The sequence below is a fragment of the Nicotiana tomentosiformis genome, chromosome 5, assembly GCF_000390325.3.
Source record: "Nicotiana tomentosiformis chromosome 5, ASM39032v3, whole genome shotgun sequence".
NCBI classification, from domain to species: domain Eukaryota; kingdom Viridiplantae; phylum Streptophyta; class Magnoliopsida; order Solanales; family Solanaceae; genus Nicotiana; species Nicotiana tomentosiformis.
In genome coordinates this window covers 63,404,470-63,419,775 of record NC_090816.1, presented here as the reverse complement: position 1 = coordinate 63,419,775, position 15,306 = coordinate 63,404,470, and the positions used below count along the sequence as shown (strand labels likewise).

General features: G+C 39.9%; 2 protein-coding genes across 2 annotated transcripts; both read left to right on the top strand.

Moving 5' to 3' along the window:
• The first annotated feature begins 648 nt into the window (after positions 1 to 648).
• LOC138892472 (uncharacterized) lies at positions 649 to 1,152 on the top strand. Its single transcript, XM_070176191.1, has one exon. It carries the CDS (start codon positions 649 to 651, stop codon positions 1,150 to 1,152), a length of 504 nt encoding a protein of 167 aa, XP_070032292.1.
• A 12,776-nt stretch (positions 1,153 to 13,928) lies between these two features.
• On the top strand, positions 13,929 to 14,876 carry LOC138892471 (uncharacterized). The gene has a single exon (XM_070176190.1). It carries the CDS (start codon positions 13,929 to 13,931, stop codon positions 14,874 to 14,876), a length of 948 nt encoding a protein of 315 aa, XP_070032291.1.
• Positions 14,877 to 15,306: the final 430 nt, after the last annotated feature.

Below are 15,306 nucleotides of genomic sequence, written 5' to 3'. Positions count from 1 at the left end.
TGAGGAGAACGCCCCAAGTGACTCCCTTGGGGAAATAGTAATCGGAGACTCGCCCACTTTCCCTGCTTTCTCCGAAGGGGCGATTCGAGAAGCCCAAGCTTTGGGGACTCTCAAGGTAGACGAATCTCATGAGGGAGAGGACCCATTCCGTGATTTATTTACAAGTATCGAGGATGCTGCAGGACTGAGTGACGCATCAGGTGTTTTCTTCTAGGCTCAACGAGCCTTGAATCGGGTAAGTCTCGATTCCCTTTATTGATGTCATATTCTTCCATTTTCTTCCTAACTTTTTCTTTTTTCATATAGGCTTTAGCTCTACATCAGGAGGCCTTTTCTAAGTCTTGGGCAGAGCTGAGCCGATGTGAGGCTGACTTTTGAGGGCTTTCGGAGGAGAGAAATGCCCTCAAACTTCTTAGTAGGCAGAAATAGGAAAAGATCAGAGATCTTCGAGCCGAGTTGGCCAAGGCTCACCAAGATCAGACAGATCTGATCGAGCAGGTAATGAAAATTTTAAAAGCCCATGGGCTCGATTGGGGAATGGTGGATAATATTTTAATCTCATAGCTGCAGTAAGAAATTGAGAGGATCGAGCAGTTCCATGAGGAGGTCGACACAATAAAGGCAGATTCCTTGGGGTGGAAGGAAGGTATGGACCGCTTTGCTGCAGAAAAAGAGACTACTCGAGCCCAATTATCATCGGTCGAAAGTCAACTTCAAAGCATGAAAGAGAAAGGCTCGACTCAAGCAAGGAAAATAGAAGAGCTCGAGGCTCGGTTAGCTTCTGAACTTGCCAAGGCCAAATCTGAAGCCGAAAAAACAAAAGCCGAGGCGGATGCGATCGTGGCCATCTATCGGGCCGATGCTGAAGCCGCTCAAGTCCAGGCGAGAGAGGCATCCGAGTCCGCTCAAACTCAAGCATATTGGATTGCCGAACTCGTCAAATGCCAATCTCGGAGGGAAACCCTTGAGGAAATTCACGCTCGAGGTTTCGATCTTACCAATGAGATAGTAAAGGCTAGAGAGCATGAAGCCGAAGCCGGAGCACTGTCCACTTCCGATGACGATGATGATGATGGCAGAAAGAGCGGGTCCGAGAATGGGGAGGACCTCGATGTAGAAGAAGATGCCCCCGGAGGAGATGAAGATCCTTAGGAGTTTTTACTTTTGATCTTTTTTGTATAATATCCCGATCGGGCCTTGTAAATATTCATATATATAATGATCTCTTTCCTTTCCGACTTGTCTTTATTTCTTTTATGCCTTGTGAAAGTTTTTTTGATAAGTTCTAGGCTTTAGACATTTTGATCAAAACCGGACTAGTGTAGTTTTTATAATCGAGTGAGTACTTGCTTGAACTCGGAATAGGGTAACCCTTAGGTTTTAATTGAGTGAGGATGATTTCTTCGAACTTTAAAATAAATTGGCCTTTTAGGCTCTTAAATTAGGCCGATACGGCCATAGCAAAAAGAATGGCTTTCTTCCCCTTTTCGGCTTGATAAGTTTATTGTTTAATCATATAAATAATGTTGTGCCATAAAATAAAATAAACAATTTGTTCGAGAGTTCGAACGGTTCCGTACCCATTAGGAATTTCAAAGGTCGATATTATCGAGACCCTTTGTTTTGCAGCGCCTTAGCATAAAATAAAGAATTTGTTTGAGAGTTTGAACGCCTTTGTATCCATTAGGGCTTTTGAGGGTTGATATTATCGAGACCCTTAGAAATTTAGCCGAGGGTAGCCTTTTTTAACCGGTTTATGAAAATATTCGAAGGCCTATTTAATAATGGAAATCGGACGTCTCTGAACCGTGTTGATTTGGCCGTAGCCTTTAACTTGGGATTCACCTTTTGGGCTTGTTCCCCTGTTATACTTCGAACTTGTTTGAAGTATCAGTCCCCGAGTGGGGTGGCCGTGGCCCATAAAATTGAGTATTGCCTTTTCAAGCTCTTACGATCTCGAGGTTTAGTTATTCGATCGTATCGGTTTTTTGGACGGTAGTCCCCGAGTATCAGATAAATTGTTTGAACTTTAGTTGTGATCAGCCCTTAAGCCAGTTTCCACCATAGATCATAAGTATGAGATTGCAAAGTATAAATTTTAAAACATGGGGCATCTAGTAAGGAAAGATACTTCTTCCAATAAATTATACATGCGTACATGTTTTTCCATTAGGGCTCGAGTAATCTATGCGGACACGGTTCATTTGACCGTTTGGTCCTCTACAAAATTTTACCTATCGAGACCTTGTCGACACGAAGTATATTTCTTGTAAGTATCCGAGGGTGATGCCCCCCCAGTATTTGAGGTTTATTGTAAAGGAGCCTCGGATACTGTTGAATTGTTCTAAGTTAGGACAAACAATGGTTGTCTCGTTAAAAACCTCGCCGGAAAAATCCATTTGGAATAAAAACTGGTCTAAGAAAAAAAGAGTGCAACGCGTGCTTTCAGACCTAAGGACTGCGTTTGAAGGATCCCTTGATGTCTTCGATTACACACCTACAAACGGTTAGGATAAAATATAAATGAAAATGGAGAAGGTGTACCTTAGCAGTAATATCGTTTGAGGAGTGACACGTTCTAATTATTTGACAACTGTGCACCGTTCATCGTGCCGAATTTGTAAGATTCCTTTCCGACGATATCGAGGATCTGATACGGTCCCTCCCAATTTGGGCCGAGTTTTCCTTCGTTTGGGTCTCGAGTATTGAGGGTGAATTTTCTCAATACTAAGTCCCCTGTTCTAAAATGTCGAAAATTGGCTCTTCGGTTGTAGTACCTTTCGATCCGTTGCTTCTGTGCGGCCATTCAAACGAGGGTGCTTTCCCGTTTATCATCTAGCAATTCAATACTTGTATTCATAACCTCGTGATTTGACTCTTTCATTGCATATCGAAACCTGACACTAAGTTCCCCGACTTCGACCTGGATTAGAGCTTCGATGCCATATACTAAATAGAATGGTGTTGACCCAATACGGTCACTTAATGTTGGAGATATAGTTATATAGATAAAGCTGTTTCCTTTTATGTTCCTTATGTTATTCTGTTAAGAAGGGCATACTCCTGTAGTGGTGTTTTGGCGACTGATTCACATTGAAAGTGCCTCATTGGCACTTAAACCTATAGGAAAAAATGAGTCGTTGGTGGTTAAGAGTATTTGGGAGTAAAGTTTAACTTTTGGTTGGGCTACTCTCCCCGGCACAAGCATTGCCCTGGGCTTTGAGACCCTTGGGAACTTTGAAGTGTCGGGGGGTTCAAAGAGGGCCTTGACCTTGAGAGGGACTCTCTCCGTAGCCCTTAATTCTTTTACACTCGTTATTCTCTTTGGGTTTAGTATTTAATAACAACGAAAGATCTTCAATGTGGATAATTTGCTATACATAGCCACTACATTAGTGTGACCTTCCTAATGTTTGGATGATGTTGGTGACTTTCTTCTTTATTTTTGCTTGCAAGTTTTTCTTGATCATGTATGAACGTGTATTGAGTATTATTCTCTAATGACTTTCTCTTTTCTTTGAACATGTACAATTGCCTGGGCCTGCCAAGTTCTCATGGAACTCATGCCCAAGTCTAGCATTGATGTGTTTTTCTGGAAATTCAAAGTCCGTCGTTGCCCGTTATTGCTACTGCTGGGCCTGTCTCTTTGAGGCCCAAAATTCAGAGTCCAATCCTCTCCTTTACTACTTTATTGTTACTGCATTCCTAACTTAGATGCATTGCCTTGTTATTTTGTTGCACTCTCGTTGTTTTGCATATGTATGAAACAATTATCTTATTAGATTGGATGCCTTACTTTATGACTTAAATCATGTGAATGACTTAGGCAAGACTTAAAGAATCCAGGATTAAAAAAAAGAGCATTAGTTAGTAATTTATCCCCGTTCTCTAATTATAAGTTATATGTATCATTAAATTGATATGTTTTCGCTAACTTTTCTTAAAGATTTTGAAGCCCAAAGCTTAGTAAGAGACAACAAATCCTCTTTCAATAAGGGAAATTCAGGTTTAAAATGCAAGCTTGACCTTCTAAAGGGAAATCAATTCATTTCGAAAATAAGGCAGTGCCGCCCCAAGTAAAGATTTTCAAACGGCCCCCTTCAAATATTTAAAAGCCAAGGTATATCTTAGGCTCACTTTCGTAGTATTTTGCTAAAGTAATATAAACCTCCATGCTTCTTAAAAGACAAAATATTTTCTAGATTAGCTCTTCTTTTTCACATGTTTTCATACAAACATCATATATACCTTTAAGCCCTTTTCATGCTAATATGCGCTAACATCATTTTTTTTTCTAAGACTCTCCTTTAAATCCATCCTCTTTAAAACTACACTCTTCCCTCATAGGAGTTATGCCCTAATATATAGTAAGCTTTAGAACACTAGTTAAGGCATAGTACAAATAATTAATTTTAAATCTAGTCTAAGTCCTATGGAGCTACCTTAGGTAGATTTTAAGGGGAGCCTAACACTTTTCCCTTAGAAGAACAAGAACCCTTACCCAAAATCTCACCAGGTAGTAAACTAATAAAGAACATGACTTTAGTAATTAAATAGGTACCCTAGTATACACTTAAATATTAGGTGGCGACTCTCTTTCATCAACAACATAGAGATTTCACACTTAGGTTCTGACCTTAGTAGACTTAGACTAAATTTGGCATTTAGATTTATTTGTACATTGCTTTAACTGTAGATAAAATTACAATTACGTGCTTACCTGCTTTATTTTCTCTTTATGATTATTATCATACTTATTGTTGCCACACTCTTATCTGTTATTGCTTTATATACACTGTCATCACATTTCTTCCTATCGAGTCTCAGCTGTATAATATCACACACGATGGCACGTGAGGGTTGTCTTTTACACCCCTCCAAACCTTCTTTTCAAAACTCTCTAGTTTTAGAGAATGGCTTTGTCAGGTCAACTAACATAACTTCTCGCAGCCTTCAGTCCAACTCAAAAGTAGGAAACACTCTACTCTATTAAGAATAGGTCATATTTCATAAATTTTAGGTGAGTCGGTCCTTGGTATCGACACACAATTAGGAAAACCACTCTAATGTCAACGGGCCATGCACCCAATGATATGACTTATGTGGAAAGACAAACAAACTTGACAAGACACTTAAAGATCCGAAGCAAACACTTACGAAACACCTTTCTCTTACCCACCTCAGAAAATGGAAATCAACCAAAACATCCTTGATATTAACATGGTGATAGGAGTGCCACACAAGTTGAAGCAGTGGTGGAAGAACATTTGCTCCGCACCTGCGTGGTCGCAGATGCGGAAATGGAGCGCAGGTGCGGAGTCTGGGTGTTTAAGTGACTTGCGTAGGTTTGGTTGTTTCAACCGCAGTTTTGGTGGCGCAGAAGCGAGACATTGTCCGCAGGCGCGAAAATTCTGGGCAGAAACCATAAATAGAACCCTTCGCGAATTTGGTTCATTTCCACCATTTTCAAGTCGGTTTTTGGAGCTTTTGGAGTGATTTTTGAAGGGTGATTCAAGGGCTATCCGTGAGGTAAGTTTCTTGAGCCTTAATACTCGTATGTATGGTAATTTCTCGTTGTTTAATCATGTAATTAGTGAAAATGAGGGGTTAGGGCTTGGGATTTTGGAGAGTTTAATTTAAGGATTTGAGGGACCAAACGATGTCGAATTTTGAAAAATTTTGTATGTATGGACTCGCGAGTGGATGAGCTTCCTAGTTTTGTAAATTTTGTCGGATTTTGAGACGTGGGCTCGGTGGCTGGGTTGAGCCAATTTCGGGTTTTGGGCTAATTTGTAGTTTTTGTTGTGAAATTTATTCCATTAGCATATATTGATGGTATTGTACTGATTGTGAATAGATTCGGAGCATTTGGAGGCCGAGTCAAGAGGTAAGAGCATTGTGCGGTAGAGATTTGACCGGTTTGAGGTAAGTAACGATTATAAATCTAGTCCTGAGGGTATGAAACCCCGGATTTTGTATCATTCTACTATTTTGAGGTGACACACATACTAGGTGATGGGCGTGTGGGCGTGCACCGTTGGGGATTTGTGACTTGGTCCGTCCCGTAGCAATTGTAAAGTTGCATATTTTGTTGAAACTATATGATACATATATGTTTTAGAAAGAGTTTTTGTAAATTGGGCTGAATGCCATGTTTTGGGCCTTGTGCCAGTGCTGTTTGGACCCTTAGAGGCCTTTTCTTACTATCCTCTCACTATTTTCGATTGATAATCTATACTCAGTCATGGTTATACTTGTTTACTGCATAACTCAGTTTTATTACTCTATTTGGATGCATATAAATGTTGTTTTGGGTTGAACGCCCTATTTTTACTGAAATGCACGAGTGGCTTGAGAGGTTTATGACTGAGTGAGGTCGAGGGCCTGATTTGTGAGGATATTTATGGGATCGGGTTGCACGCTGCAGCATGTTCGATATAGGACGATTTCTTGAGTGATTTATGCCATGATTTGGCTTTATATAGCGCTTGGGCTGAAGGAGCCCCTCCAAAGTCTGTACACACCCCCAGTGAGTGCAGGTACCTACTGAATGCGAGTGTCGAGTGCTGAGTGACTGGGAGGTATGATTGATTGTGAGTTATGCCCGAGTGGCATGAGCGATTGTGAGGTATGCCCGAGTGGCATGAGCGATTGTGAGGTATGCCCAAGTGGCATGAGTGACTGTGAGGTATGCCCGAGAGGCATGAGTGACTGTGAGGTTTGCCTGTGGGGCTATATACGAGTGATATTTTCCCGAGGGGCTGCTTATAATTTCATCATTTTTGCTCACTTTTGCATTGAGTCTTTGCTTGAAAAACTATTGAAAAGTATCTTTAAATGATTTTTACTGGAACCGGGTTTACACGAGATGATTTGATTCAAACACTGATTTTTAAAACATGTTGTTCTTTACTGAAGTTTTGTGATATGAACTTGATATGCTTTATTGCTCGTCACTACTACTCAGTCTTTATTTATTGTTGTTATTTACTAAGTTGGCGTACTCACGTTACTCCCTGCACCTTGTGTGCAGATCCAGGTGTAGCTGGGCATGGTAGCGATTGTTGATTATTCTGGTTGTAAATTATTTCGGGGATAGCAAGGTAGCTGCTTGGCAATCGCAGCCCCTGCTCTTCGCTCTCTTATCTCCCTTTAGTTGTATTTAGCTATTTTTCAGACTATGTTAGTCTTGATATTGTCAGACAAATGGTAGTAGATACTCATGACTAGTGACACCCCGATATCGGATTTTTCCTTTTCGCACTTTTATTTTATTTGAACTCCTTTACGAAGATTTTTATATTAAATAGCAATAAAAATATCGGTTTATTTTGGAAATGAGTCGGCTTGCCTAGTTCCACGATAGGCGCCATCACGACAGGGGTTAGTTTGCTTGCTATTTCGCTTCCTGTTTTCCTTTGGATTCCGATCTTTTTGTTGATGAAAGTGCCGATACCGGTATCACTTCGTCAACCACGAACATCTCTTTGGCAGCATGCTGTTCCCCGTATACCATTTTTACTCCATCTGGTGTTGGGAACTTTAGCATTTGGTGAAGTGTTGAAGGAACTGCCCTCGTATTGTGAATCCAGGGTCTTCCGAACAGGGCGTTGTATCTCATGTCGCCTTTGATCTCGTGGAACTTGGTTTCTTGAATAGTCCCATCTATATTTACTGGTAAAATGATTTCTCCTTTAGTCATTTCGCTTGATATGTTGAAACCATTGAGAACTCGAGCTGCGGGCACGATCTGGTTTTGTAGGCCGAGCTACTCAACAACCCTCGATCGAATAATATTGGCCGAGCTTCCTGGATCAATTAAACACATTTAACCTGAATTTTATTCACAAGGATAGAGATTAGGAATGCATCTTTGTGGGGTTGTGAGATTCCTTATGCTTCCTCATCATTGAATGATATAGTGCTTCTGGTGTAGAGTCCCGAGCTCGTTTTTCCCTAGTGATCGATACCTTAGTGCGTTTGAAAGAAGGCCCTTGTGGGATATCGATCCCACCAACGATCATGTGAATCACATGCTGTGGTTCTTCCTGCTAGTTTTTTCTGTCTGCATCCCTGTCTCTAAAATGATTTTTAGCTCCGTCGCTCAAGAACTCTCGAAGGTGACCCTCATTGAATAGACGAGCCACCTCCTCCCTTAGTTATTTGCAGTCTTCGGTTCTGTGACCATGCGTACCATGATATTTACATATTTGATTGGGGTTCCTCTGGGATGGATCAGTCTGTAGGGTCCTGGGCCATTTGATTGTCCCAATAGCTGACAAAATACCTGACGCGTCGATGCTGAAGTTGTATTCTGATAATCGTGGTGCCTCTGTGGGATCGGCACGTTTATCGAAACCGTTTTTGCTCATAAGCCCTCGAGAGCTCTGTCCTCGATCGTTCCTCGAACATTTTCATAATGACGGGATCACTCCCCGATTCATTGGCATTCGACCTTTCCGGCACTGGCTCGGTCTTGTGGACGACTTCTGGTTCTACCTCACTCGGCGCTCGATGTTGATTTTGTAATTGTGCTATAGAGTCTTGTTGAGCCTGTAACATTTCAAATATCAATTAGAGGCTGATTCCCCCATCTCTTCCGCCCTGCATACTTCGACTACCATATCGACCTTCCCTGCGTACGCTACCTTCGGGATCAGCGCCCAAATTTGTATTTAGGGTGATATGTGAGCTGATGTCGATGGGTTTTGCAATTGGTACTCCCCTGAGATCAGCCTGAGGTACCTCGATTTCTGGGGCAACTATATTGTCGTTTTCCCCGTGAAATCCGAAATCGTTGTTATCATGTGTGGGCATCGTTTGTGAGTTTGACATACTTTTTCCTGAAAACAAAAACACTTACAAGAACAAGCGTAAAGTAGTGGGTTATCGGAATCAGTATTATACAATCACTATTATCCTTAGCCACACGGTGGGCGCCAAACTGTTTACCCTCAAAATTGGATAACAATTTAACTTATAATGTGGATTTAAGGACACGTGATTTCACTTAATACCGATTGATAAATATGAAGATTAAAGGTAGAATTATACAATAAAGTAAATCAAACCAGTATTTGAGTGGAACTCAACCCTTGAGTTAGAGTATCCTCGAACTGATTGATGCAAGGACAATAAAAACACAATAAGCAGAAGAACAAAAGTGTGAGTGAGGGAGAAAATTATATTGCTTTATTATCAGTTGTGCCTACAAATGGTTAGAACTCCTCTTTATATAGTAGAGGAATTCTATATATGGTACAATTGTAAATACATAAGTAAATCCCATGATTAACTAAACAACCGTTCTTGATGCGATCCGTTCCGAGATTTCCGCTGCGATCTTCAACCGGTCGCGGATATCTCGCTTTTTCGTTATTATGCAATCTTCAGTATTGCTCGATGCCTGTCTCGTTTGGTCTCGATTGTTGTCGGCCTCGATCATGGCAGGTGCCTCGAATCCCGATCTCGGTACCTTATCTTCGTGCCTCAATCTGATCTACTTTGGAGTCGTCCTTTGACGCAAACTCCCGGTCTCGGTCAAACAGTTAAATCGGGTGAGCCCGGTTTTAATCGATATATATATATATATATATATATATATATATATATATATATCCAGATAGAAGTAATTGAAATTTTTTTGGCCAACAGTGGAAGAAAGGAAAGGGAGACTTCAAAATGAGAAAATTATTGCTTGATTTACTCAGAAATTGAAAAAAATGACAAGCAATGTGTGAGTTTTTTTAATTTTAATTTTTTTTTTTTAAAAACAAGATATTGCGCGTGTTGGTTTCTCCACATATATGCACCGACGTACCAAAAGAGGCGTGAAAACATCTAAAATATTTTCAGGACGCGTTCAAGGAGACTCCCAGGCCTTCCCCTAGCTCCGTACCAAATTACAACTCTTCAAAATTTTATGCAAAATAGTTTAACTTTTATAGTGGACAATATAAAGATACTCAGCCTTAATGTAGACAACATTTTTGTAACTGGTTTTTAAATGACCGTATAGTGTAAATGATATTCAGCAATGTATATAACTTAAGCACGTTTTATTAACAATTAATGTAAGAAGTAAATTCAAAATTCTTTTAGTATAAAGTTAACTAGAATGCACGTATATTCTCTGCAAAAATAACCAAGCAATGCAACTAAGATATATCTATCCTAATTGCGATTTTATTCTGCGATGCCCCGATTCAAGAACTTAATATACTCAATCTTATATGCAATCTACAATTCCCACTTATCAGTTCAACTATAAATTTGTAAATAATATTCTACAGTTAGCTACAAAGTAAAATAGTTAAGTGCAAGATTGAATAAACAAATTAATATGATATAATCAAGTAATATCAAACACTTGAGATTAAGCATCTTAAGGATAAAATAGTTGCATGATTTAAATCTATGAAATGTATGAGTATGGATACATTCCATTCATAACCCAAGTCTTAATTTCTAGCATGTATATAGGCTATCAGTCCTTATTGACAATCTCTGAGGGTATTAACAGAGAAACAAGTTAACCACTTTAATTGAGTTCCCTAAAAAATGATGACAGAGATACCATTACCAATCATTACTTCTAAAGGATATTAACAAGATTATGGACTAATAATTGCAATTAGATCTCCAAAGATGTTAGCAAAGGTCACAGACTCATGACCTCAGTCAGAACTTCTAAGAATGTCAACAGGTTTGCCAATCAAATTATCAACAGAGATACAAACTGCTAAGCTGGTCAGGACGTCCAAAGGTATTGACATGGTCACAAGTTAACATTCCAGATTAAGGTCTCTAAAAGAGCATAAAGAAGCTTAAGCTACCATTTCTGTTTATTTCTAAAGCTCAGCACATAACCACTTTTTCCTAAGACATTTAACTTTATTTTGACAAAGCATGATGTTAAACTCTATCAGTAACAGTAGGAAGTTCATCTGCAATTCATAAGTTAGGTCTGCCTAGTTCACACAGGCTTAATGAAGCTCTAAGAACAACAAGGACATGCACATGGTTATGGAAAGCAAAAAAACAAGTACTGAAGGATCAAATGAGTGTATGATCACCTATACAGTGAACATGAAGTCATATTATCACAAAAATTAAAACCATCATCATTAAGCTAACAGTGTCAACACATAGTCTTCAGAAAAGGGGTAGGGATGCTATTACTTTGGAAAATTTGTCAAGCAGGTTAAGGGTAGGATTTTAGACATAATGGAGCTTAGTTTTAACAACTTAGAAAACTAAGACTTGAATGAGGCCTCAAAACTTAGGTCAGACATGTGATGAATTTCTGAATGCATACAGAGATAGTACAGGAACTTAGTCTGCTTAAATCATACTCATATAGTATGATCAAATAACTACAAGCTCATCAGAGAGTCAATGACCTCTGAAGGGTTTGCAAGAATCAAAGGAAAATACATGCTAATGGAGAGGATAAGTTCAAGTATCATAAACCAGCATTCCCAGGCCAAGACAACAACCTCACAGACTCATATTTGTTTAAGTCTAAGTATCATATAGACTACTACAAATACAAATGATACTTAAGGCAGAATGACAATGCTTAAAAGAAATATCAAGGAAGCCTGAAGATAGCAGATATCGGGATAGCTTAGAATTATTAGACTTTTCTTAAGGTTTAATAACAGAGATAGGCCACCAAATACTAATTAGGAATATCATAGTACTATCACTCCAATACATTCAATAATTATATATTGTTAACAAAACATATAAACAGTCAAGACATTGATGCATCGCTAACAATCATCCGATAATAGAACGAATCATATTTAATCAGACAAACAAAACAAAGAGAGAAGATTGATATTTTACTGACCTTTTCTAGGGCAGCAAACCAAATAGGAGTTAAATTTAATTGCGTAAGACCCAAAACTTTAGGCTTGAGCGGTGAAACAACTTGGAAAAGAAAAGAAAACTACAAATCAATAAAGAGCCTAAACTTTTATGAAATCTTAGTGTTGCTTTTCTGTTCATGTTAGGTCTTTTAGGTGACAACATTGAAGGCTCTATTTATAGTGAATTCAATGCCTTAGGGTTTCAAAGGATTCAAAACGATAGTGGAAAGTGACGAATCTCAGATGATGCAAGCAAGCGAATGAAAATTGAAGAAATTAGGGGAGAAATTGTGAGAAGATTTACCTAAGTGGGGAAGGCAGACCGTTGTAGGCAAACCTATCAGACAAAGCTCAGGAACCCAGAGCTCACTGCATTTGACCTCTGGGTACAGAATTCCCATGATGAAGCTCTGAAGGGGCTTCATGCATGATCCAATTTGATGGAGCATAGGCCGGATTGAGTGATTTGAAGTTTCACTCTTTAACTAGGGTTTTAGGTTTGGGATTTTGAATTGTAACGATGGAATTGGAAATGTTCATGCGCGATTCGGGGTGTAGAAGGGAAAAATAATTAGGGTATGGGGTAACTGGGTTGGTCTCATGGGTTAAAACGGGGAGATGGGATCTGGGTTGTTGGATCATTTGATCAACGGCCCTGATAAATCAGGACTTAAGACTTTTTTTAAAATGTTTTATAAGAAAATACAGGAACCGTTGGATCCGTGTGATCCAACGATTGTGTTAATATCCGTTGGGAGGTTGAGAGTAAAAGGAAAATGGAAATAAGTGTGGATCGTCGATGATTTGGATCGACGGCCCGGATCGTTTGTGTTTGTTTTGTGAGTAGGATAAGAGGGTGTCGTGGCGTGATTTGATTAGAGGGGTTGTTCGGACTAGGTCAATTCCGGATTGAGCTTAGGTGTTAGGCTAGAAATGATTTAAAAGATAGCCACTTGGTCTTTAATGGAGAATTGCAATTATAGCCTTTAGCCTCTTTTGTTCCCTTTTATAATTAACTTAAATAAGCTTAATAATTTTAAATAAAATGCAGTAAGATTATAATTATTGTATACATTACTAACTATTTTAATTAATTATTTACAAATACTTCATTTTAAAAATTATAGCATTAATTCAAATTATTAACATAGTAGTCTAATTAACTAGAAGTTAAGGAGTAATTCGTTAAATTAATTATAAGGCCTACGTGATGTATATAAAAGTTATTTTAATAATATTAAAATAGTAAGTATATTTGTAATTACATAATACTAATATTAAGTGATTAATTTCAAAACTAATACTTAATTAATTTGTAGAAATAATAATTTATTAATAGAAAATACTTTCAAAATATTTATTGTAAATCATTAAGTATAAGTAAATTAATTTTAAAAAGGGAGGGTCAAAACTGGCCGTCAACAACGAGGTACCTCATGCTGATCCCAACGGAGTCCTAGTTGGTGATCCGGTCGATGCTAACTCACAGGTGGCCATCGACGTCAACCTGCCAACTGATCTCGAAAACAACGTCCGCGAAGGACCCCGTCCAACATCTCGAGAAGTGCTTGAAGGCGAAGGCGATGCGGTAATCCTACGGTTAATCTTTGAAATTTTGCAGGCTCAACAAGCGGCGATAGCGCAGCTGCTGAATCAAAGCCACGCCCCTAACAGAGTTGAGTCCGAACAATCCCGGAAAAACATCCAAAGAAATGAGCAGATCAGCGAGAGACCGGGTGAAGCTGAGCCCGAAGTCAATTCCAAAATAATGAGAATGCTCGAAGCATTAACGAAGCGGGTGGAGTCAGGTGAAAAGAAAATTGAGGCACAATGACAAAAAGGTGGAAACATACAATTCTAGGGTCGATCAAATCTCGGGAGCACCCCCGATATTGAAAGGGCCGGATTCCAAGAAGTTATCCAGAAGCCTTTCGCTCCGAGCGTGGAACCGAAGCTAATCCCAAAGAGGTTTTGTATGCCCCGATATCCTTAAAATACAATGGAACCACGTCGCCGAATGAGCATGTGACCTCCTATACATGCGCAATCAAAATGAACGACTTGGAAGATGATGAGATCGAGTCAGTGTCATTGAAGAAGTTTGGGGATACTTTGTCCAAAGGAGCGATGATATGGTATCACAACTTACCACCAAATTCCATTGACTCGTTTGCTATGCTTGCAGATGCTTTCGTGAAGGCCCATGCTGGGGCCATCAAGGTCGAGAATGAAAATTCAAACTTTTTCAAGGTTAAACAAAGAGACAACGAGATGCTCAGGGAGTTAATGTCGAGGTTCCATATGGAACAGATGGACCTATCTCTAGTCGCAGATGATTGGGCCGTTCAAGCATTCACTCATGGGCTTAACACCCGAAGATCTTTGGCTTCACAACAGCTGAAACAAAATTTGGTAGAGTACCCGGCGGTGACTTGGGCCGACATCCATAACAGGTACCAATCAACTTTAGGGTCAAGGACGACCAACTTGGAGCCCCCCGGGTCTATTTATCCCATCAGGGCCAACGACAGGTCTAAGAGAGTCGTCGATCATGAGTCAAGGCCGGTCCGGGACCAGTACCAATCATATAGCGCGGACCGAAGGGGAAATGGGTCCGAGCATCACCTCACAAGGAACGAAAAGAGAGTTGATCGAGGGTCTAGTAGCCGAGGTCTGATGAGCAAAAATGTTTTTGATAGGCCGCTCGGGGGTAAGGAAGCACCGAGATTATCGGAGTATAACTTCAATATTGATGCGGCCAGCATCGTATCAGCCATTGGACGCATCAAGGAAACCAAGTGGGCTCGACCATTGCAGTTCGACCCTACCCAAAGAGATCCTAACTTGATGGTTAAATATCATGGAACTCATGGCCACAAGACCGACGATTACCGGCAATTGAGAGAAGAAGTTGCCCGGTTGTTCAATAACGAGCACCTCCGAGAATTTCTGGGTGATCGAGCCAAAAACCACTTCAGGAACAGGGACACCAACAAATAGGGCGAGCAAGAGGAGCCTCAGGATGTCATAAACATGATCATCAGAGGGGTCGATATCCCCCAAGGGTCACTGATAAAACGCACTAAAGTATCTATCACAAGGGAAAAGTGTACCCGAGATTATGTCCCGGAACAAACCATTTTGTTCAGCGATGAGGATGCTGAGGGAATCATGAAACCTCACAATGATACGCCAGTAATATCCGTACTTATCAATAAATCACGAGTTAAACATGTGTTGATTGATCTAGGTAGCTCGGCCAGCATCATTAGATCAAGGGTCGTAGAGTAATTCGGGTTACACGACCAAATAGTGCCTGTAGTCCGGGTGTTGAACGAGTTTAACATGGCATGCGAAACTACTAAAGGGGAGATAACCCTGCCAGTGAACCTGTGACGGTCCAAGAAACAAAGTTTTATGTGATCGAAGG